Source organism: Rhipicephalus microplus, chromosome 3 (assembly GCF_043290135.1).
Source record: "Rhipicephalus microplus isolate Deutch F79 chromosome 3, USDA_Rmic, whole genome shotgun sequence".
Taxonomy (NCBI): domain Eukaryota; kingdom Metazoa; phylum Arthropoda; class Arachnida; order Ixodida; family Ixodidae; genus Rhipicephalus; species Rhipicephalus microplus.
Genome location: NC_134702.1, coordinates 18,777,993 through 18,803,332, shown reverse-complemented (window position 1 = coordinate 18,803,332; position 25,340 = coordinate 18,777,993). Strand labels below are relative to the sequence as shown.

At 44.5% G+C, this 25,340-nt stretch overlaps 1 protein-coding gene across 1 annotated transcript; it reads right to left on the bottom strand.

Annotated features, from left to right (window-relative positions):
* Positions 1 to 164: 164 nt before the first annotated feature.
* On the bottom strand, positions 165 to 24,130 carry DMAP1 (DNA methyltransferase 1 associated protein 1). Its single transcript, XM_037432353.2, has 12 exons — positions 23,993 to 24,130; positions 20,685 to 20,782; positions 19,960 to 20,057; positions 19,123 to 19,243; positions 17,710 to 17,784; positions 16,171 to 16,380; positions 14,682 to 14,801; positions 11,823 to 12,014; positions 9,897 to 9,965; positions 8,875 to 8,947; positions 1,986 to 2,326; positions 165 to 937 (listed from the first exon to the last, which is right to left on the bottom strand). Exons 2-12 carry the CDS (start codon positions 20,772 to 20,774, stop codon positions 878 to 880), a joined length of 1,449 nt encoding a protein of 482 aa, XP_037288250.2. The 5' UTR covers positions 20,775 to 20,782; positions 23,993 to 24,130; the 3' UTR covers positions 165 to 877.
* Positions 24,131 to 25,340: the final 1,210 nt, after the last annotated feature.

Here is a 25,340-nt window from a genome sequence, read left to right as displayed (position 1 = left end):
TTTCACTTGTCCAGGACTGCATGTGTCATCGCAACTGTTCTCCCGGTAGAGCAGTGAATGTACAAATAAAAATTTTGTGACATTAAGAAATTTGTTGCATCTGCAGTGTATGCCACTACAAATATGTCCTCTGGAATTGCTTCACCCACAGATGCGGCCCACCATCGTTGACAAACATTTTTTAACGCACAAGGCATCATGAGTGAATAGCATGCACAAACTCACACGAGACAGCAATATGCCTCAACGCAAAAATGTAAAGACGAAGTATAAAACGGAGTCTACAGGAATCGAACTTGCAACCTGTAGCACACAAGTTCAATACTGCAATGAATGTGCCCAAAGCAGGTCTTCACGAGTTTGATGATGGAAAACACTGATTAAAAATTGCTTATGTGCTAGCTGTGCATTCGCTTTACACATTTTCAAATGACCATGAATACAAATGGACACTATCACGGCGACATTGTGCGTGTTCTGAATTGAAATCACTTGCGCAGCTTCAATGGCTCTTAGTGTGGTCGATAGGAGGTATACTATCAGAATTCAGCATTATACTTAAGCATTCAAAGCTACTTCACTAATGACAGGCCCCTGATATTTTTTTGTCATAAGACAAAACGTGTAGGATGAACCTGATTAAGTACACAATCAACATTTGTACGTTCAGGCAGGCTAAAGTTGCTAGATAAAGCCTCTGGTGATTCTTAAATTCCACAAAACAATGTGTTTGTGCATCCTCAAAGCTCTCAAACCTTAGCTAATAATGTAGAGTGAAATGTTCATTCCGAATCCCTAGTTGCGTGGCCATGATGTGCGACCCTCTGAGAGAAAGGTGAGTGTCAAATGAGCAATCTGTGTCGGGAGAAATGTGGTCTCAAGCCTTCTTGAATTTCTTTAAAAGGTTGCTCTGCTCGATGGCAGCCCTCCGCTTGCGCTGGAAAACACAGATACAAAAAACACAAGTCAAATTTCAGCAAATGCTTTACACCGAGGACCTGTACATTAATGCTATTTGTAGCACGCTATTTACAGCGTGGCACTGTGTATAGCAGGGGTACTTGGGTAGCTTTATTGATTATAATGCAGATCAGTAAGTGGTAATTTAGGCTTGTTAAAATTTGGTTTTCTCTTGAAATGGCAGAGTCAAAGCATGAATGAGGTAAGCACGTGCAGTGCTTCTAGCAACAATGCTGAGACGCTGCACCCCAGGCAACAAGATTCATGTAAGCATTCTTTTAGAAAGCAAAAAAAGGCTTGTCACTTGCCAGGTATACAGCTTTCTAATCTCACACGTCTTTGGGGTGTATTTCTGAAAACGCAGTAGGTGGCTTGCGTGCCTTGCCGTGCTATGATGGCACACCCGTGGTACTTCTAGGTCATGAAAGGCATGCGTGCTGTCACTGTGGCTAGTGTTCTTGATAGGTAGGTAACAAGCTTGCTGCTTCTGAGGACAGAAATGCGAGCAAACCCAAATGACAATTACTGTTGTATGATGGAAAGATGGGTGCAAGCGTTTTAAGTGATGCTTTTATAACTTGCAGATTTTGACGTATGCAAAAATTTCGGTGCGCACAAGTGCAAAGAAATGGGGATCTAGAAGCTGCGCGAGTCACATGCGTATTTGTATGTGCAGTTTCCAATAGCTTGTGTTTGCTCAGTTGTGGGATTATCAGCAATCAACCATTTCTGATTTGGCAATCTTATCTTTTATCGAGGTGACTTGTGCTTTCACGATGCCACATTTAATTGTCGCCTGCATATGAACGCACAACCATCATCTGAGGTGTTGCGCTTCTGAGCACTTGGATAAAGGCCCAATTCCAGGCATGGAGGAAGGAAACAGTCAGGAAGGAAGCATTTCACAATGCGATAGGAAAAATAAAAAAAAGAAAGATAGGCACACACATGCCTCTCTCTCTTCCAGATATGGTAACGGTTCCCTAATGTTTTCTTTAGAGTGCATATGATAGCTTGGTACTCACGTTAGGAGTTCCAGGCGTGGCACCGACGTCAAGGATCTCCGAGATACCCCGTATTGGTACTTCGGTGCTGGAGCTCCCTCCAGGTTCGGCCACACCGACGCCAATGGTGCTGCCAATACTGGCTCCGATGCCGCTCGACGAGCTGGTCAGTGCCGCAACACCTGTGGCCGCGGCCGTGGCGGCCGCTCGCTCGGGCGCCATCACCTCGAACTGGTGCCGCAAGGTCTGCAGCTCGTACTCGGACGTAGCCAGAGCGAGTTTGAGCTCATACAAGAGCACCATGTCGCTGCGCAGCTCATTGAAGTGCTGGCACACCTCTTCGGATGGCGTTGGATTCAGCTCTGAAAAAAGAAAAATTAATTGTTGGGGTTTAACATTTCGAAACAACAATATGGTTATGATGGACACCATAGTTTTGATCACATGGGGTTCTATGATGTGCCCCTTAATCTAAGTAACCGAACCTCAACCATAGAGACGGGCAAATATTTACCTGCTCCGAATATATGAACAAGCGCTACAGTATCTTAATTTGATTCGATACAAATTTAGATTCTTCAACATGAATAAATACATGTGTATTTCAGAACACATAACCCCACTGTCAATGGAGCTTCACTGCAGCATATGGATGCTATGCCGTGAAACCACCTAGTGAAAGAAAATCCGCATTGTGTCAAATCCACACTTCCGATGTTAAATGCACCTCTTACCCCAACTTCAATTATTATTTTAGAAGTTTAAAAGCGGGCATATATGCGCTAAGCATAGCACTTTTTAAAACTTAATCTACAGTGCCAGTTATAACTCGCACCCTACTGGCGCACAAGTCTTGCAAGTATTCAAAGCTGCTTCCACTTCATTTCAAACCAAAGCATCAAACGTGGACCTTTATTTTCTCTTCTATCAATTCACGTATTCTGTGACATTATGAAATTAATAACAGTAGAGTTTTCAGTGTATAATTTATGCACTTGTTTCCTGTTTCACTTTAATCTCCTTTTAGGTAGGCTTGTGCGAATATTCGAATTCTTTGAATATTTGAACGAACATCACAGTATTCGAACTAACATTACAGTATTTGTACGAATATTCGAACGAATACTGCAATTCAAATGCTTTGAATTTGAATGAATGGTTGGATGAAAACCACTTTATAGAAAGTCCGGCGATGTTTACATCCCAGGCTCAGGTCTCCTATGAGGGGACTTCAAGGCCTTGCCTCGTCCCAGGCCCGCTGGACTGCCCACTGTTGTTTCTTGAAGTTGAAGCTCCGCAGAGCGGCTGCCAACACGCAGTAGAGGGCACCGAAAATTTCGATAATCGGATGGTCTGTAACGTCCGCTAACATCGCAACAGTACGTGAGCCCCTACAATCTCGTCTCCATCGAAGAGCGACCGCCGTGTCCAGGATCGAACCAGCGACCTACGGGTGAGCAGCCGAGCAGCCACTGTAAATCTGCGGCAGACGCAAGAAAACCCTAGCTTTACATTTAACTGAGAGAATGGAAGGGCGCGTTTATGGTGGCAGAAAAGCAGAGGGGTTGGCCCAGATCAAAGTTCTCACCTACTACTCAGCGTTGAGGAAAAAGAGTGATTGATTGATATGTGGGGTTTAACGTCCCAAAACCACCATATAATTATGAGAGACGCCGTAGTGGAGGGCTTCGGAAATTTCAACCACTTGGGGTTCCTTAACGTGCACCCAAATCTGAGTACACGGGCCTACAAGATTTCCGCCTCCATCGGAAATGCAGCCGCCACAGCCGGGGCTTTGATCCCGCAACCTGCGGGTCAGCAGTTGAGTACCTTAGCTACTGGACCACCGTGGCGGGGTGTCTCCAGACCACTGCCTGGCATCGTTTCAGCTCAGGGTGAGGTGGGGCCATATCTGCCCACCTAACTGGTAGTGCTTGGTAATATTATTAATACTCACTAAGCGCTCTCCAACATTTTGAACCTGGAGGTCCGAACTCAATGAGGTAGTCTCAGACTCTGTGCGGCGGATCATTTCCCGTGCATAGCAGTGTGCCACCTCGTTTGAAATAAGGAGGCCTTCGTCGGTAGGGGTGGTGACATGTGCTGGGAACCACACAATCGCAGTGCTATTGAATTGCTGTCAACCAGCCTTCCTCAGAATCTGTAAAGCTTCAGGAGAAATGCGTTCGTGCGCGTAGCTTTGAACTGCGGATTGTGAATCGCTAAGAACTGCCTCGCAGATGGGGTCAGTAAGCACAACCGCAATCGCAACCTTTTCCGCGGTGTCTGGATACTTGGTACTGACACTATATGCGTGGGTAAGCCAGGAGTTAACATCTACGACAACCGCCATGAACCGATGTTTGTGTGTGTATTCTGCCGCGTCCACAAAGCGCGCTGTCCTCTCTTCACTGAAGGAGCGCAGCAGTGCCTTAGCACAAGCCTGGAGTCGGCCCTCGTTATGTTCGGGTGCATATTTCTAGGAATAGGGGCAACCATCAGCATGTCGCTGATGTCGTGTGGAATGTCCTTTTTCTGACCTTGTTTGACGTGATAATTCAGACCGAGTTTCTGCATGATGTACCAACCCGCGGCTGTGAGGGGCATACGTTCGAGTTGCGAGACTACTTGCGCATCCACTATTTCTTCAAGAGTGTTGCATACCCACAGTTGTAGCACACAAGTGGTGCTCGTAAACTCCAGTAAGCCAAGGGCGATCTTGTAGGTCTTGCGTATAAGGGTGTTGAGTTCCTCCCTTTCGGTGACAGTCCAGTTGTGGAAGGCAGCCGCATAAGTGATGTGACATTGCAAACGATTGTACAAGGCGCATGATGCTGTCCTCCTTCATTCCTGTATGCTTCTTTGTAATTGGTTTGATCAGACGGGTAGCTGCTGTAACCTTGCCCTCAATCTTTTGGATAGTTTCACCATTTGATCTGTTGGCAGCTATGTGGATGCCAAGAATGCGTATCTTGGGAACTCGGGGAATGCAGGAGACGTCTCGCGTATACGACTGTATATTTTCACATTGGCGTGGTTCACTGATTGGCTTGCACTGGCAGCGAGGGCAGTAGATCAGCAGCTCTCATTTCAGCGGAGATATTTGGAGGCCCGTGTCTCCGAGACATGTCTCTATTGCAGGTACTGCTGCTTGCAAGGCGCATTCTATCTGCCCGTCGCTTCCCTTGTTGACCTACAGGGTGATGTCATCTGCACACATTGACGTTGGAGAACGTCAATCTCGCCAAGGCAGACCGAGAGACCCATCATCACGAGGTTGAAAAGAAGCGGGGATATTACCAACCCTTGGGGAGTGCCACTGCTTCCTAAGGTATGTATATTCATCGGATGTCATGCTGTCGACTGTGAGAGTGACCGTGCGGCACGACAGGAAGTCTCTGATGTAGTTGTAGCTGCGCTGACCCAGGTTGAGCTTGTTAATTCGGCTCAGGATTGCTGCATGTGCTACAGCGTCGAATGCTTTTTCTAAATCCAGGCTGAGGATGGCTCGGGTGCCGCTTAGTTGGGTCGTTTTGATTTGGTGGTAGAGCTGGAGCATGACATCTTGTGTGGGCAGGTATGATCGAAAGCCTACCATGGGGGCAGGTAGGCCCCCGTGTCCTCTAGGTGGTTGTTGATACGAGTAAGGAACGCCTGCTCCATCACTTCGCCAACGCAGCATGTGAGTGAAATAGGCCTCAAGTTATCGAGGCTAGACGGCTTTCCTGGCTTCGGTATTAGAACTGCCTTAGAGGGTTTCTATGCCTCTGGGATGCAACCCTCTCGCCAGCATTTGTTGATGTATGCTGTAAGAGCGGTGATCCAGGCATTGTCAAGGTTTCGTAGAGTCTTGTTTCTAACCTTGTCGGGACCAGGTGCTGATTCTCCATCAAGCTGGTAGAGCGCTGCGCGAATCTCTGATTCATTAAAATCTTCATCAAGCGTCGCATTGGCTTGCCAGAGTAATCGCTGTGTTGAACCTCGGGTCGTCGTGGAAAGTACTTGTCAAGCAGGCGTGTTTAGATCTGCTGGTCAGTTGCTGTTGCCCATTTGTGCAAAAGGTGCTGCAAGTTGGCACGCTGAGCCAACTTGCTCTGCGTATCCCCCGAAAGGTGACGGAGGAGACACCACGTGCTTCCATTGTGTAGCTACTCGTCGACTGCGTTGCAGATGTCGTACCGCTGCTGGTGGCTTAAGTTCCGGCGATGCTCTTCAAGCTGACGACTGAGCTGTGCGATCTTCTTACGAAGCCTTTGATTGTGCCGTTGCATCTTCCATCTTGCGTGCAGTGATGGCTTGGCTTCCCAGAGGTGGGCTAGTCGGCTGTCAATCTTCTCAACCAGAACTTCGGGTTTAATTTGATTGATTTGTGGGGTTTAACGTCCCAAAACCACCATATGATTATGAGAGACGCCGTAGTGGAGGGCTCCGGAAATTTCGACCACCTGGGGTTCTTTAACGTGCACCCAAATCTGAGCACACGGGCCTACAACATTTCCACCTCCATCGGAAATGCAGCCGCCGCAGCTGGGATTTGAACCCGCGACCTGCGTGTCAGCAGCCGAGTACCTTAGCCACTAGACCACCGCGGCGGGGCAAGAACTTCGGGTTCACCTCGCCATTGAGGTTTTCCATCCATGCCTCGATGTCATCAATGGCCTGCTCATCCCTCTGTTCGTCACGCTGCTTCCCGAATTTGTCCCAGTCTGTCCATTTGAATAGCTTGTAGGTGTGAGGTGTACCCACCTGAGGAATTCATGTTTCTATTATCATATGGTCGCTACCGAGATCTTCAAAAGTATTCCACCACTTTGCTTGAGGAATGTTCCGGACCGCTGTCCGAAGCACAGCAACTCCACGGCAGCTTTTTTTTTTTTTTTTTTTTTTGCTCTCTTCGCGTGCGTCGTTGAAAGGAGAAGTGTTACGTGGAGGGGACGAGAAAGGGGGAAGCCGGGCACAGGAGCGTGGGAGAGAGCCACACTCCGCGACCACTTTTTCTCTCTCTCTCTTTTTGCGCACGGTGTTGGAAGGAAGGTCTTAACGTGGCAGGGGCGAAAAAGGGAGAAGCGTGGCAAAGGCACATTCCAGATCGCATTTGAGAGAGAGTGAAAATTCCACCGCAACCTTTTCTTTCCTTTTATTTTTTCGTGCAGCGTTGAGGCGTCGGAGGTGCTGCCGCGGGATTGGGCGGGGTGCCGAGAGCATTTTCCGAGCGCGATATGTTCGAATTAATTGTCGCAAGTGCTTGCGCGTTCAAATTACCGGGCGTTTTCGCCCATTGAAATACACATAGCTTTGATGGGACTTCATCGTGAGTTCGAATTAACCGGAAGTTCGAATTAAGTGTGTTCAAATTAATGAGATTCGAATGTAATAATGGTTTCACTGCGGTTATAGGGTGCTACGCCATGAAAAAACCTATTTAATGTATATTAATTCACATGTAACTTTCTGTAAAGTTCGTTTCATTGCAATAAAGGAATGCTAAGCCGTAAAAGCACCTAATTAAATGTATACTAATCCGCAAGTAATTTCCTGTAAAGGTGGTTTCACTGCAGTAAAGGGATGCTAAACCATGAAAACATCTATTGGAAATCCGCACTGCCACGAAGCCCCTTCAAGGTTAAATGAACATTTCATCCTCACATTGATTCATAATTTTTTATGCTTAAAAGCTTATTATACTGCCCTATTACTCTATGTATAGTAAACATTAAAACATAACATATTTTACAGGTCATCACTTGCATTCTGCCAATAGTCAAATCCTGCTACTACTCAAAGTTGCTTCCACTTCCTTTGAAACCAAAAATGTCATTTGCCATAGGCCTACTTTCAATTTAAAAATATATATATTGTGCAAGTTAGTTATGTTATGACAAATATGCCCATTTTACTTTTATAACATGTGATATATACTATTCAAATTTGATTCGAAATTATTCAACCAAAATCACTATTCACCCAAGCCTACTTTTAGGCGATTTCCTTTGTTTCAATAATTTCATAGTGAGGGTACTGACATTAGCTTTGGTGCCTTCATGTAGCAAGCGAAAATTTACTGGTCAGCTGCAAGCTTGGAGAGATCATGCACCACGCGATGCCGTTGGTCAAAAATAATGTTCCACGTTCATCACCGTGGCTACGAGTGGTGCTAGCTAATGCATTCCCAAATGCCCAAGAAAGCCGACGGGGACATGACGACCGCTGTTGCAGCGCAGTTGGTAGTGCACTGCACCGTTAGGTTTGTGGGTCTGCGCGCCACGGGAAGCATGTAGTTTTTCTGTCTGCCTTCACTTCCCTTCATCACAGACCTATACCAGACTTCAACACTTAAAAAATGAGTCCTGCCAACTACGCTTTTCATGGATTCATCTAACCACTGCCTTTATACAGACGTGTCTTAAACGGAAAAAACGGACAGTGAAGAGAAATATTTTCTCGTATTGGTGGAGCACTCTTGGCACCAAGAACTCCACGCTGACTGTGAGAAGATGCTCGGTAAGTGAGAAAATGCACAGAAAAGCATACGCAAGTGGCGAAGCCACGTCCGTGTTCATGTACCGATCACCGTGGCGCCACAAATCTTGAAGGCATCTAGTGGGCCTGAGTAGCTCCTAATCAGAAAAATTAATTCAGTGTTTTCTGAGGAGGCCAGAGATGAAATACCAGGTTTCACAAAATTTCCTTAGGCCAATGTTAGCACAATATGAAAAAAAAAAAAGTACTTTGAAATCTGTCATGTCATGTGCTTAAAGATAAAACTTTTTGAATCTATGGTGGTGAAATTAAAGACAGTAGAGTTTCCAAAGTATAATTGATCAGTCTAAAGTGACCAATTGTTCCCCCTTTAGTGTCCCTTCAATAGAAACGGGCCCCTTGACTGATTCAATGTTAAAGAGCGACTCACCAACACACAGTTCCTGGAGCAGCTGTTCAATGGCCTTTGTCTTCTTCTGGCCCACTGATGCTGGCAGCTTCATCTGAGGATGAGCCGCAGGAATAATCAGCCAGAAGCAGCAAATACAAGCTGGCTTTACCACAGTTAAAAGCCTCAGTTTTCATGCATGTTCTTTTTCGAAGAGCTAATTTAATGTGAATACCCTGCAGTGTTAAAAAACAATGTAACACCTCTGTCGATCAGCTAAACACTTACAAAGTGTGCAACAAAGAAGGGAGCACCAATCATTGTCAAGAAATGGCACCACAGAATAAAATGTAAACGCAGAAAACACACGAACAGAAGCACAGCATCTTGTCCTGTTTTGTATCGACATTTCACATTGCCACATTTACTCGATTGTAAGGCAGCCATGATTGTAACGTGAGGGGTAAGTTTTTATCATGTCCAGAAAGTAAAAAACGTAGGATTTCGGTATTCGATTGTAACACGAGGGTCGACTTTAGGTAGCAGAAATCTGGAAGAAGACGCGTCGCATTTGGTTAAATATAGTAAAGGACCAGCAGCTACTTGCCCAATGGTCAACCATACTTTTTAAAGTTTATGTTGGATTGATAATTACGGCTAACGTTCCAGATGGAACTTGCTGATGCATGTAAGTATACTATACTTTCAGTACACCGAATTGTTGCTTAAATAGCACAATTGCCTTTAACATGAATCCTTTCATACTTGAATTCTGCACTCCTGGTAATCTCTCCGTAAACAGCACTCCTGTTAAACAAAAAGTATTTACATGGGTACTTTAAGTTCCATTTAATGAGTGTACCATAGTTCTCCTGACATAACAGAGTGCCACAAGTTTCATTATTGCCATTTCATTTCAAAGAACAGCCTGAAACGTTAATCAAGCCTCTGAGCACAATTCAGGAACTTAGAAGGTGTAAGGTGACATGAAATACATGGCAAGTGTCGCCACATTAGTTTGAAAGCATGCAACACGAAGTGACGAGATCTCCTTATGCCCTCACCCTGTGGCTTCGCAGGGACACCCCACAGGCCTTGAAGTCCGGAAACCGAATGCCTGCCGACTCCACCGCCTGCAAGAACGCAGAAACTGAAATGGTGAACCTTCAAAATCGCTAACCAGTAACACACACACCAAGCATCAGTTTCTTTATGCAATAGTCATATAAGTAAGCGTAAACCTTACAGCAAAGTGAAAATATGAAGCAGCCCAACATGACAGCACAAGTAAGCACTTACGCTTCAAAGAACCTTGTAGATCAACAGCAATAAGTTTTTCCACATGATTGATTGATTGATTTGTGGGGTTTAACGTCCCAAAACCACCATATGATTATGAGAGACGCCGTAGTGGAGGGCTCCGGAAATTTCGACCACCTGGGGTTCTTTAACGTGCGCCCAAATCTGAGCACACGGGCCTACAACATTTCCACCTCCATCGGAAATGCAGCCGCCGCAGCCGGGAATCGAACCCGCGACCTGCGGGTCAGCAGCCGAGTACCTTAGCCACTAGACCACCGCGGCGGGGCAGAAGTTTTTCCACATGAAAACAAGCCAAACTTCCTGCGCTTCCTGCGAATACCCCCACCCCTTCTTTTTTAGCCTACTTTTTTTTTCCTTCACTCTAACTTTCCCTTCATTCCCCCCCCCACCCCCCACCCCCCCCAGTGAGTGCACGCTTTTGGGCGCTCCATTTCACAGCAGATATCACTGCTGCACTTAAACGATTGATTAATACAAAAGATAGTTGCAATGCGTTGTTTTTATGGCCTGCGCAGGCGGCTTGGGGACAGCTTGCAGAAGACAGCGCCATCAACCACCAAAGATGAGTAAAGTTCAACAAAGAAGCTGTTTCCAAACAGTGTACGTGTATGTAAATTGCGAAAGGCTAAGCGACCTAACTTTTTTTTCCCGCATTACCGCATTTTTTTCCTTCTCCCGAAAAAGTTTTCATAAAATTTACCACGTGTAATAAACGCACCCCCAAACTTCGCTCCAATTTTTCGAGAAAGAAAGTGTGTTCATTACGCGAGTAAATACGGTGCATGCATTAGTCTTTGTGCATTCACAAATAAGCTGGTGAAATTTCGGCACATTTGATGAAGTGCTTCATTTACAATTGAATATTTTTTTATAAGCATGCAAGTGTACGAAGAAGAATAGGGCACCAGTTCGGTGCCTGCTAGTCGTAACGAGACAAGGTGTTTGTTGTGCGAGCGTCTAAACATTCAGACAAACAATATTGTTCAGTGGTCAGCTGTGCACGCAGTAAAGCTTTTTCAAGTTTCTTCAGCTTAGCAATGAAATTGAATGATTCACTGTGGCTGAAGCTTTGGTAGAAGACAATGCCACCACTCTGTGCAGCACATGATGTTACACACACCATGATAAAATGGCAGTCACTAACGGTGGGTGGTGCTAACGACAGCGACTAGTCGGGCTTATTTTTCACTGAACTATTTTCATTCACAATTCATTTTTTGCATATAGTAAAGCCATAATAGACCCAGTACTTCAACTTTTCGGTGTATACCACTAATCATTGCATAACCACATCTTAGTCCCCTCAACATCTCAAACAAGCTGCAATGTGTCACAAAAAGCTTATAAAAACAGCACTCCCGGTAACAAAACACAAACATCTGCCATGCAAATGGCAGATGTTTGGAGCCTATAATGCTAATTGGAGCCTATAATGCTAACAAAAAGTCCCTCTGGGTGGGTGGCCTGATATGACAGCAAGATCTGCACAAGCATGCAAAGTTATGGGGGGTGTGTTACAATTTCTCTAGAACATCGTATGCCAGTGTCCCCTAATGAAGCAGCATTTTGTGACCTTTTGAAGTATCACCTGATGACAGGCCCTAAGATAATTTTGAACAAAATAATTTCGAATCAAATTCAAATAGTATATGCACATGAGAGCTCACCCCCGGCTCGATGCGACTGCTCTTCTGGATGTTGAGCTTCTTCTTGGGGCCCTTGCGCTCGACACGTCGTGCCTCGGCACTGTTGTCTGCTGCCGTGATGAGCTTCTGGAGGTCTTGCGTCTTCTTCTCGCGCTCCTTCTTACGTAGCTCGATCTTGCGCAACTCTCCCAGCAGCGTCTGCTCCTCCTCAACCTGTGCAAGTTGCGGACAACCGCAGGGAATGCTTCAAAACAACAGTGCTAGTTAAAGACACCTGTTCAACAGGCTTCAGGAGGTGCATTGTCACGATCAGGCTCGTGCATTTGCCAAATGTAATACGTGAGCATTTTCGCATCTTGCCTCCGATCAAATTTTGTATCCTATTTCTGTGACGTCATGGATGATGATCTACCGTATACACGCGTGTAAGGGCCGCACCCGTGTAAGGGCCGCATCCCGTTTTTAAGAAGCACATATTCAAAAAAAAAAAAAAAGTTGTGTGTAAGGGCCGCATCCGCACTTTCCTTGACCCATGCGTATTTAAAATGCGCGCGCGTGTGTGAGCTACTAGGCGTTGTCAGTAGATGGCGTTAGGGAACGCAATTCTCATCATCACCATATAGTACATCATCAGAATAATTTGTTGGTTTTCTTCATGCTAATATGTTCATGAAGTTGGCTAAAAATTTTTGAATTTTTCAGTAGTGTTCATACACCCGCCAACTAAAGGTTAAAGCAGAATTTTATATTTAACTTCTGACACTTCTATACAAACGCGCTATCCATATCGGCATTAGCATCACCAACTTTGGTATTTGTGCGTTGTTTGGTCATTGTGCTGTTCAGCCTGCCATGTGCTCGAGTTTTGCGCACCGTTGAATGACTCTGGGACTCCAGCTAGTTTTCTGCGGGACGTTTACATTTTTGCACGATGGGCAAGCAGCTGAATAGCTATACAGCTGGCTATAAGTTGAAGGTGATCGAGTTTGCCCTCGAGCACGGGAAACGGGCCGCCGGCAGAAAATTCGACGTTGACGAGAAGTGTGTTCGACGTTGGTGCGCCCAGAAGAAAGCCTTGCAGAACACCAATATCAAAAAGCGCGCTTTCCGAGGAAAACAGTGCAAGTATCCCGATTTGGAAGAGGAGTTGCTCCGCTATGTGACTGAGGTGCGGAACGATGGTTTTGCGCTCACTACAGACATGCTGCGCATAAAGGCACTAGCCTTGGCACGTGCGAAAAATATACCGGCCGGGGATTTCAAGGCTAGTGCTGGCTGGGTGCGAAGGTTTATAAAAAGAAAGGGACTCTCTTTTCGGCGAAGGACCACGCTGTGCCAGCGGCTGCCAGAAGACTATACCGACGAGGTGCTTAGTTTTCACAAGCATGTCATCGGCCTGCGCCATCAGCACAGTTATTTGTTGTCGCAAATAGCGAACGCTGATCAAACTCCTGTGTGGTTTGACTCTCCCGAGAACTACACAGTCGAAGTAAAAGGCAAGAAGAGTGTCGCCGTGCGGACCACCGGCGCTGAGCGCCAACGCTGCACCGTGATGCTTTGTGTGACCGCGGACGGGCGGAAGCTACCCCCGTACGTTGTTTTGAAAAGGAAAAGAATTCCCAACGAAGTTTTCCCCAAGGGCATCATAGTTAGAGCCCAAGAGAAGGGATGGATGAACGATGATTTGGTGCTAGACTGGGTGAAAAGTGTTTGGCAGAACAGACCGGGAGCTTTGTTGGTCAAACATTCACTTTTAGTATTGGATAGTTTCCGCGGCCACCTTACCGATAAGGTGAAGGAGCAGCTGCGCCGTGTCGGCACAGACATGGCCGTGATTCCAGGCGGCCTCACAGGAATGTTGCAACCATTGGATGTGAGCGTGAATCGACCATTCAAAGTTGAATTCCGAAGACTCTACACGGAATGGATGGCAACCGGCAACCATGAGCACACGCCGACCGGACGGCTGAAGAGGGCACCGCTTGCTACTGTTCTCGGTTGGATATTGTCGACGTGGAGCTCGGTGTCGACGGACATTGTGTCCCGAAGTTTTAAGGTCACTGGGATATCCAACAGCCTAGATGGCACCGAAGATGACTGTTTGTGGAATGATGGTGCTCCGCAACACACTATCTCTGACTCCGTGTTAGAGGACTCGTCGAGTGACGACGATTAAGCGCACACGCGGCATACTGCAATAAACGCTCTTCGTTCACTAACTGGTACGTTGTTTTTAGTTCACCACAAAAAAAGTTCCGTGTATGGGCCGCAACCTGAAAATTAGCCCTCACTTTCTGAAAAAAAAGTGCGGCCCTTACACGCGTTTATACGGTATTGGCATTTTGTGGAGCAAGGACCAAGTTTGACTAAAGGCTGTCATGTAAATATGTGTTGGAATATAAATGAGCCATCAACTGCAAGGCGTTTATTATATTTTGGCTGTAGAAAGGTGTAAAGCAGACATATACAAGTGAAGATGTAATGTGAGTAGAGTAGCGGACTAAATTTGGTTGGAATAAGAAATCAAGATAAGTATGTTGCAGAAAATGGAAATGAAAAGTTACAGTGCAGAAAGTTTTTAGCTAGCATCCAGTACATTTTAATGTACTGGATTTGCGCAGCAGTTTTAGTAGATGCCACAGCAGGCAATTCTAATCCTCTTTTTTTTTTAAGCACTTGGAGCTGTGCCATAAACATTTCTAAACTATACCACAAGAAATTGACAGTTACAATGACGTTTCTTCTGATCAAAATGTGGACTTTGTGGCAGAGGTCGGAACCGCGACCCCATCCAACCGGCCGAATCACTGCAACGGGTTCCGAATCGGAGCGAACTGCAATGCTAGCACAAATGAACTGCCTTTGAGCAGGTCACCCCACCTGCTCTGTAGTGCGATCATACAGCTTCAGCAACTGTTCCTTGCGGCGGCGTTCGTGGTCGGCATCGAAGGCGCGCCCTTTGGGTTCTTGTCCTGGAGAAGCCCTGATGCGGGCCAAGGTCTTTGGGTGAACAGGCAAGAGAAAGGGTAAAATCAGAAGAATTCGCATTTGTGGCTCGATTAAGGGACAATAAAGTGGAACGACAATCAACTCGGTTTATCTTGAAGAATTGTACTTCGAAAACTCTACTAATGTTCATTTCGCCATCACAAAATCAAAGTAAAAATCTCATTTTCAAGTTTCACACTGACATCTCCGCTCGTTACATAACGAATTCCGAAATGTATTTTGCACATTTTCATGTCATTGATTAAACGAAATTTTCTGAAACTTGGCATGTTAAGTACACAGCACCATAAAAGCGCAACATACTGCATTTTTACCAATTTAGAACATAAGAACAACACTGTCAAAATGTATGACATTACAGCGTTTGTTTGGTGTGGGAACTTACACGTTCGGCTGCCACCCGCACTTTTTTTTTGCAAGTTTTCTTGCTTACCAAGCGTATTTCTTGCAATATTGTTTTTTTTTAATTGTGAAAGTATACCTTACTAATTCGAGAAACATCGTTTTTTCTCTTCGGCATTCCTTTAAAAAAGCACAGCTTTACTTCAATGCATGTTTCACCTGCGAGTTATGGTTAACCTCCCTGCCTTTCTTCATACCATATCTCTCTCTCACCTGCAAGTCTGACCTTACAGCATAACAACCCTCATGGCTGTGAAGATGCACATCCACACAATATTTGTGTAACCAGCTTCTTGTTCTATATATCAATCAATTAAAGGGGCCCTGAAATACTTTTTTAAGTAACCATACACTGGATACACTAAAAGAGCTTATTGCCCCAGCAATTCAACGCCACAAAAGTTTTAAGAATCTGTCCAGTACAAGTGAAGTTAGATTTGTCGCACTCTGCAATCGCATTTTCTCTTCTCAACGAAAGCACTGGAAGCTAAGCGGGGATGGTTGGCATGGGCAAAGAAACTATGTCAAGCGCGCCTCGCAACCTTGAGCACTTTTTTTTTTCTTCGCATACACGGCTTTGTCAGAGTGATCGCGCGTGCACGCGTGCCCAAGTCGCGGCCTCCCACAGCAATCTCTGCAATGACATAGCCGCCACGCGTCACGTTCGAATCAGCCAATGGCTGACAGCAGGCCCTCTACGCGTAATTTTCGAGCTTTCTTCGTCATTTGTCACAAGAGAACAATTTTTAGTTTACTTAGATAATTTATTGTGAACTGCAGGCCGTGCGCTGCACTATAATATTTGGCTTGCGTGTTCTCGGGAGCCTCTACTTTCAATTGGCAGCGTTCACTGATCATGCTCAAGAAGTGTTGCAGGGCCCCTTTAAATTACTGCTACCTCTACGGCAGCCTACAAACTGCTGCATCTATATAGGTCCAAACAGGCCTGTGGTAGTACCTGGCAAATGCCGTAGTACCGCTCTTTGAAGTCTTCCACAGAGCGTCCCGTTGGGAAGCGCCCCGTGTCCCAGCGGTCTTTAACAATCAGGAAACGCTGATCAAAACGTCGACACAGCTCCAGCAGGTGGTCCGTCTCAGCCCGACTCCATTGTGCACTTGCCAGATGCTGCTGGTACTCTGCTTCCGTATACGTCGGCACTGGGACCTGCTGCTCCACGAATGAACGAATGAATCAATAACATAACAACAATAAAATAAAACAAAGTGCACCTGAACCTTTAGACACAGATCCCTGTATTATAACAAATAATAAACATGTGCAGTAAATTATGGAGAAAAAATATGTGGAACTTGTACAACGAAAAAGTATGTTTTGTAGAAAACCAAGAAGTACATGGGCAGATAGGCAGAAAGACGTGCATCACAAGGAATTAAAGAAAAAAACTACAGGGTGAAAGATAGAATATAAGTACTGTACGAAACAACATACATAAACATAGTGTGCAGAGAAGAAACAAGCACTAAAAATGGTACATACTGGCCAATAGATGTATTTTATAGGCTTGTGGAAGTATATGAACGCTTCAATTCGAAATGAATGAATCGGTGTTACAGTCGATTCTTAATAAGAGACTTAATAAGAGACACTGATGCAAGAGACAAATGCGTATAAGAGACACCAGTGTGCCTACAGCAAAATACGGGTTAATAAGAAAATGCATATGAGGTACGCTACTTATTAGAGACATCTCATGTAAGAGACAGGAATTACTGCCCAGAGCATGCCTCTTATAAATGGGTTTAACTGAATATATATTAGTCCTCTTATAACCGCCTCTACACATGGTTCCACTCCAGCAATAGGGTGTTAAGCAGAGAAAACACCTATTTAAATTAATAGTTTACATGTTACTTCCTTTAAAAGTGGTTTCATTGTAGTGGAGGAGTGCTACACAGTGAATAAACCTTTGCAAAAAAAATTGCACTGCTGCAAAACCCTCTTATTTACACATTGATTCATTATTCTTGTTACATTGACTTATATGCTCTAGGCATAGTAAACATTAAAAAGCAACATATTTTACCAAAGGCCAGATCCTGCTGCTGTTCAAGGTCGTTCCCACTTCCTCCGAGCCAAAAGGATGGCATTTGCACAAGCCTTGTTTTAATTTGAAAAGAAAATAATAATAATAATACTGCACAGGTTGGTTGGGTCATAAAAAATATGCCCATTTTTCCTTATAACACCTGATGTATGCAATTTGAATTAGATCCGAAATTGTTCATACCAAATCACTATTCACACAAGCCTAGCATTTTCATATGACATCAGTTACCAGTTAAATATACAGATAACATTATAAAACATTTTAACCAGTGCTGTCAACATCTCGTTAATCAAACAGAGAAGGTTGTGTTATCTGTGTATGCCATGATTCCATGTAAACACATGAAAACAGCTGTTGCGAGTGCCCAAATAATTAACAAGGACGAATTTTGTGAGCTGCAGGGAGTGCGAGGCTATAACTCTACTTACCTTATTAAACTTGGCAAAGGGGTACTCCTTGCCTTCGTCAGCCAGTCTTCGCCAGTGGCTCAGCATAACACCATCCTACACAGATGTACGACATCCTGTCACAAACCGAACTAAAAGTATTGATGAGACACAATGCCCAACTACATAACAAGGGCAACACTATGCTACTAATCAAAACACAAAACATTTGCAAACTTGAGCTCAGTATGAGACCCTCCTAAACGTGGTCTCTTTTCTCATCTTTCTAGAAGAGTTGAAACATACGTTTACAAGACGTGCTTTGTTACCGTGTTTCGTTTTTGGCTAAAGAAAGAACGCAGTCTTTGTCATGGAGATACGCATCTCAGGTTTAATTCGCAAAGCAACTCACCAAACAGACCAGCTTAACGCTGTGTGGCCTTGCACGGAGAACATGTAATCAGACTGACCTTCCATTCTCAACAGGGGTGATTAGAAGATTATGGCCAGTCAACACTCAGTATAAAGAAGCATGGAATCTTCAACCAATCTCTACACTACAGTCAAATGCCATATACACCAAAGAGCTCTTGACTTCTATAGACTTCGGTTAAGCAAGCCACTTATATAAACACTATAGACTGCAATGTCTCGTTCTATAGCTGGGGCATGATAGATTTTTCATTATACAGGCAATTTTATGATTGACCGTGTGCACCAGTCTGACAGACACTATACGTGTAGAGTTGCACTGCCCTTAATGCCTTACGCTGTCTTACATAAAAATGCTTCACGATGTAGAAGTAACCATTACAGACAATAAGATACTACCACTAAAAAGTCGGATATTGGTGGTAAGTGTGCAGCACATTATCCTCTGATAACTTCATTAACAAGAATGAAGTTAAAGTATGGAACAGGTGCAGCTATTTCCTTAGCATCCGAGCTTTGAACATACCAATGAGGTTTATGCTGGTCTGCCATGATGCTTTTTCATAATTCAATTTTGCCCCACAACATGATGGAGGGGCTAGGCCTGTCTCTCTTGACATGGGAGCGGCCTGCTACGTGATAGAGTTCATGCCCCAAAAGACTTGAATAAACTTATTCCATTCCCTACCTGACAAGAACATGATCGGGGTGCAGTTTAACGACAATAAGGTGTAGTGCAACAAAACTAATCCAGAGCTCAGCCCTATAGCTCAGCCCACCCCGCGGCTGTGGTATGAATAAGCTCAGCTTCTTCCTTTCCTGCTCTTTGTCCTTTTAGCTGCTCCATGTTGAAAGTAAAGAATAACAAGAACCTAATGCATTAGGCTCGTTTATTGAGCCTTTCTTCAATGCTGACCCTGTTCCCATACCAACAAAAAATACCTAAGCTAGATAAATATGGCAGCTCAGAGATCGTCACTACGACTGTTATGAAAAGCACAATGAATCGGATGGGAGACACACCTTGCGAGCCGGGTTGTTAAACGGCATCCAGCGCCATGGGCGGACACGTCTGATTCCCAGCTTGGCTTTGTTGCGCTTGTAGCCCTGGCTGCTGTCTGTCGGCAGCAAAGGCGGGTTGTCTCTGTGAACGAAAGATAGAACCAAGATTTCTCACAGCCGTTGCACACTCAACCTCTGGTTAATCACACTGCAGGCTGGTCTAGAGGAGCACATGGCTTTGAATTCAAAATGGCCGTATATCGCAGAAGAGAAAGAGCAGCATTCCTGTCCAGCTGTTTCTTCACGTGGCTTCTACAATTGATTGGCTGACAACATTGTGAAGTCTTATTTATGTATTCCATAAACTTAAAATGTTCAAGTACACTTAGCATGCTGATGCAACTGCACACGTAAGTGCTTTAGAATAAAGAGGAGGATAGAAGGGACATGTGTAGTGGCTGAACAGTGTTCTATCCTCTTTTTCGTTCATGCGAAAAGACTTCCGTTCACTATAAACCAACTAACCTGTGTCAACAATGTAAGTATAGCTTGAGGACAAGGTGCAGTGCATCTTGTCCTCAGATGCAGTAAATGCGTCAGTGGAACGCCATGCCAAAAGAATGCTGGCAAGTGCTATTCCTGTAGTCATGCAGTCATAATCAAACACAACTTACGGTACCATCTCGAAAGTTGTGTCCCTAAAGTGCATGTGACACTCATTAAGCCCAACTTGTGATTTTATCTCACATGTTATTTCCTAACAGAAGGTGACAGTCATGCGGTAACTTACTGCTGCCATGGTAAATGGTGTCATGAGTACATGGATAAGAAAATACACTGTTGCCCCCCTTTTCGTACCGAGCATCTGAGAAAAGCAGGGCGTAGAGCTCCCGGTGCATCCCTTCGGGTCGCTTGAAGGTGGCCTCAATGAGCTTCCGCTTCTGCATAAGCTTGTTCTGTGCCGCACAAGGAGATGAAAAAAAAAATTATAGAATAGTACAACACTATTGCAACATGCATTATGATTGACTGTCTATAAATTATGAAATTAACGTACTTTGATGCTGTAACATGAAGGCCAAATGTGAAGCAAGTGGAAGTGTTAAGATAAATTACAGTTTATTTCACTGCAATTGATTGTAATTATAACAATATTTACATAATTATTGTAACAGTTAGTTGTGCTATATTTTTCCACAAACTGAATTCAAAGACCCACTCAGATTACATGCGATAGCCATCTATAAGCAGCGAGCATTTCTAAACAGGCAACAAAATGAAAATTCCTGCTAAAATGCCCCATGACCAACATCTTGTTGAATGTGGTACTGACTTTGCCAAAGCAATCATACATATAAAACTATTTCAACCAGAAGTAATACAACTTCTTGCATCTGTGGTCTCTCCTTAGCCAATGGTGCACAGAAATGACAAAGGCAAGTAACGTCTCCAAATTATCCAAATTAGGACACCATGTTGCAAAGGTATAATTAAGAAGACAACTAATTAGAAACAGTGAAACAAAGAAGGCAAAGGAAGAAGGTTAAAAAATGTGAGGCTAAAAAGTCACTTGCTGCACTTACTTTCCGAGCATCTGTGCCCAGTATGGTCTCCTTGCTGACCTCTGGAGTGTTGGGACGTTCCACGTCCAGAATGTCCAGGACGTCACTCATCTTGAAGCCTGCAGTCAGTTATTGTATGGGCTATTGTGGGTAGTGCACATGTACTCACAAAGCTGTTACGATAAATACGGCTCATAACTATATCACTGAAGACTTTCTTCGTGCCAAGCAAGACCAACTATTTCAATAGACAATCCTCCTGAAACACACGAAGTGACAAAGGCCCAAAGAAAAAAAAAATAACAGTAAAAATTCGTTAGATCTCATGTACCTCAAGAATCGACGTTATGCGAACCATGTGGAGTCAAGGTGACTGTGTTATAATTTTTTATTGATCCAAATGGCTGCATGCACAGACATATGTTGAAATGTTGCAGATACTTATATAACCAGTTGTTTGCACTTGTGCAATGATGCTAACAGGAACATGAGTATTAGCAACACCAGAAGCAATAACCTGATATGACGCGCTGGTGCTCGCGAGGAGGCAGCCCTGGATACTGCTACATAAATCAACTTCAGTGTGTGGTACCTTACAACAATTGACAATTTGCGGAAAAGTGAGCGGCCCCTGTCGTGTAAACAGGAGAGCTTTGCTTGTGCTTTTGGTTGGAAGTGTCTTTGCCAAATAAAATGCACAAGACGATGTCTAGGTGTTCACGTGCATTTCTTTTGTTGCTTTAGTGCTGAAAACGTTCTGTTTATGTTTGCATGAATTGTGTGGAATGAGGATCTTACATTTATTCTTAGGTTGTAACCAACTATAATATGCAACATTACGCTTTGTTCACATGACGGGAGTTTCCCCTACTATACATAATAAAGTGGCTACAAATGCAGCTCCCATTATTGAGATGATTAAACTACCCATGCTTCTATCTCACTCATGGTTCGCACAAATACGTGAGAGCGTATCCTCGCGTACTAACGGCAGTACTGTGCAGTCTGTTAGAAGCGCTGATATATGCGAGACTGTGTGCTGTTGTGCTACACTAAAGAAGATCCATAGATGTTAGTTCGGCACCCACGGCGAGTTACAAGTGCCAAACTCCTCTGTTTCAAAATAGGTTCTTTTCTCCTCCGGCAGAATTATGTAACCCAACATGTCGTTATTCGAACTTTTCTCTTTTAAGCGCGTAGCCTCACGGGAAGGAGCCTGTCGAAGCTCGTGCTCATTTCTCTGTTTAGATGACAGAAAAACCAGCGAAGAAGGCACATTCAATCACACACCGTTGTCGGAAGTTTTCATAGGTCCTCCTCACACCTAAACATGGATTATCCGGCCCAGCATTTCGCACTACTTTCTTAGTAAATTGTGCAGTGTGCTTGCATATTTACCCAAACTACGAAAGCAAAGCCGCTCAACCACGGCACACGAATGTACGACCGGCAACCGGCAGGGCTCGAGTTTTCCAACCAAAACCAAAATGCCACGCAGAGACCGCTACCTGTGTGGTTACTGCTCATGCGCGGTACCTTTCCTGCAAATAGTCTACTGACGTTATCCCGACGTGATGGATGTATCATAGGAGTACATATGTAATGTTTATGTAATTGGAAATCCAGCACTGCAATCACAATTGACGTTTCATGGACATTAGGGCTTATTTGAAAAGTAGTTCTGATACCTGGCGTGACTCTGGTAGATTGCTTGATTGCCACGCAGAATGCTTGGGTTCGATTCCTCAGACGTTGACATTTATTCTTTGCCTTCATCGGGTCAACGCTGCCAATGTCAGCATTTTCTTAATGCTCAGGCATTAAAATTGCCCATATCTGTTCTCGTTGTTCCTCACTGAATACTGTCATTCAGCTGTGGCACATACCCACATAGCAGTAGCACATACTCGCCTGTGGGTATGTGCCACTGTCTGGGAAGTGCTTGATGATGTACACAACGAAATTGTGGCATTATTCATGTCTTGACGAGCACGTCATATTTGTCAAGCCATCCTACCCACAGAGTTTCCTAAAACTAGAGAAAACTCTGGCGCAGCGATCATTCAGCGCCCATCAGAATTATGGGTATGACAGGGATTTGCCTAGTCTTCGTGCTTGCGGGCGGCAAATCGCACTTGTGGCTTCGTTTACTGCTGTGTTTCGGTTTTTCTTTTCGAATGAAAAAACAAACCGTTTTGAACTTTGTGAGCTGATTTGAAATGGTGATTTAAAAGGTGAAGGTGGTGAAGCGCAACTGCCGAACATTTACCGATTGCTGTTTCGCGACAAAGCATCTTCGAGCCATGCGACGCCAGAGAGAACGTAGAATACAAAGACTAGGCGAATTCATGTACTAGTCATAATTCCCATTCTCGCTGAAGCACCGTGCATTGCACCTCCCATAGACACTAGCGCCGGAGTTCCCTCTTGCGTAGTTTAGGAAACTTTATGATCTTACCCTCCCATACTGATTTTGGTTGTGTGTGTGTGTGTGTGTGTGTGTGTGTGTACATACATACAGAGAGAGAGAGAGAGAGACGCCAGAAGAGCTTGCAGTACGCAAAGAAATGCTTCGCACTTAAAAGAACAGAACGTGTATGTATCATAATTATATACCAAATAGGCCCTATCGATGTGAAATTCATAGTCAAAAACGTGCTAATTTTACATGTCTAGTAGTTCTTTCGTTTATTAAGGATTAGCGACCACCCTCGATGCGCCGCCTTTAGTTTCGCTGGATGTAATTGAAATGATGGAGTTGGGCAAACTAGCAGTTGATTTTTTTTTGTTCCTGAACAAAGATACGCTTGTTTACACCTCACTGGCAACAGAACAACTTCAAGTGCGCTTACATGAACGAATTTTCATACAGAAACACGCGGGTGACACCGCAAAACGCCGGCAGCGTTTGTGGCGTCCTGACCTCTCTGGTGCCCGTGTTTGCATACCCTGTCTTTTCAACACGAATACGTTCAGACTAGTTCAGGTTTCCATTATTCTAACAATGCTGCAATGATTAGTGTTTACAGGCAGTTAAGGAGGGTTCGTTTCCCACGGTGGAACATAAGAGTTAAGACGCATTTATCTTTAGCCAGCGCGTCAGAGCGGCTAAACGCGGTTTATACAACAATACTTGAATATTGCAAGCGTTCTGAGTACCAGAGTTGGTTTTTAATACATATGTACTGTCGACACGCGCGTTGTTTGTTTGCGGTTGGACATATTTTTCGGGCACCATTCCGTGTAGCACGCCTCTGTTCGCGCACCCGGCATGCCCGACTCTCGTACGAAGACTTCGAATGACGGCAGGTTGTAGAAGAAAGTGTTACCTTTCGGTGACCGACGGACTCCTTAAAAGAAAAGCGCAGAGCCTTCCACCTCAAGTTGGCTCCGCGGACACACAACTGGCACACAGGCACATAAACATCTTGTTTTCAACTGTCACTACCACTGCCCAGGGAGAAAACGCGAAAAATCCGAGACCACGTCATGTGCACCAGACTATTTCGACGGGCACCGCATAGCGACGTCCTTAAAGTAAACGCAATTAAATTTAGTAGTAGTACATATCATGTTTACAAAACTCTATAAAACACTGCAAAACATATTATTTGACATTAAAAATCAAAACAATGCAGTAACTATTCAATCTTGAGTTGGTTGGAGGCAGTTCTGGTTGGAGGCTATGTTTGAAGCGCAATTTTCAAGTTATCTAGTGACGCGTTATTAACTAAACCAGCCCCTCCTCTATATTTAGCAAATCTCCCTTCCAGTGTTTTATACCCGCCGTTGTGGTCTTGATTTCTCGTTTACTTAGTCGAGTATTCCCGTGTGACTGCAGCACAAGGACGCAAAGCCTAGCTGATGAAAAAAGAAAAGTAATAATGATACGAGGTTGGTCAAAACGGAGGGCGTCTCCCTCCCTGCACGAGTGGGCGGATTGTGGCCCGGCTAAAAGGGGGATGCGTGCGCGTGTTGACCAATGTCAGCGAACTTGGGGAGTGCAATCAACTCAGAATCTCCATTTAACTTAGAAGTGGGGCTTCACAGCAGTGCGGATTTCTTATGAATGTTTTCACGGCTCAGCACAACTTTACTGCAGTGAAACCACTTTTACAAAGTTACACGTGAATTGGAAGTTTTGCGGCTTAGCATCTCGTTGCAAAAAAAAAAAAAAAACACACACACACACCTTTACATGCGGATTAATATGCATCTATTTGTTTGTCTTGAATAATTCAAAAATTTCAGTAAGTTCGATTCGAAGCGAATTCGAAATACTGCATTATACATTCGAATACTCGCAGAAGACTACACGGTATACTGCATGGGTCTTTTCACAGACGAGACAAAACGCCGCCATGCTGGGCTGCGCGCGCGAGTGCATAGGCTAACATCACAGCCACGGCAGTGCATATTTGTTAGGTCACGCCTATACAGCGTAGGCCAGGGTGAAAAAAGGGTGATGATGGCGCTATTGAAGGGATACTGAACAAAAATGGTAAAAGTGACGAAACTTCGAAATTCGACATGGAAGAAGCCACCGTTTCGACAAACGGAGTTTATTTCTGATATTTTTGACCAGTTGGTTGTATTTTTTAATGGATTGTCAGCACGCGGCGGCTGCTTGCGATGTCACGATTGGTTGGTTGGTTGGTTCCTCAACACCTTGGCGCA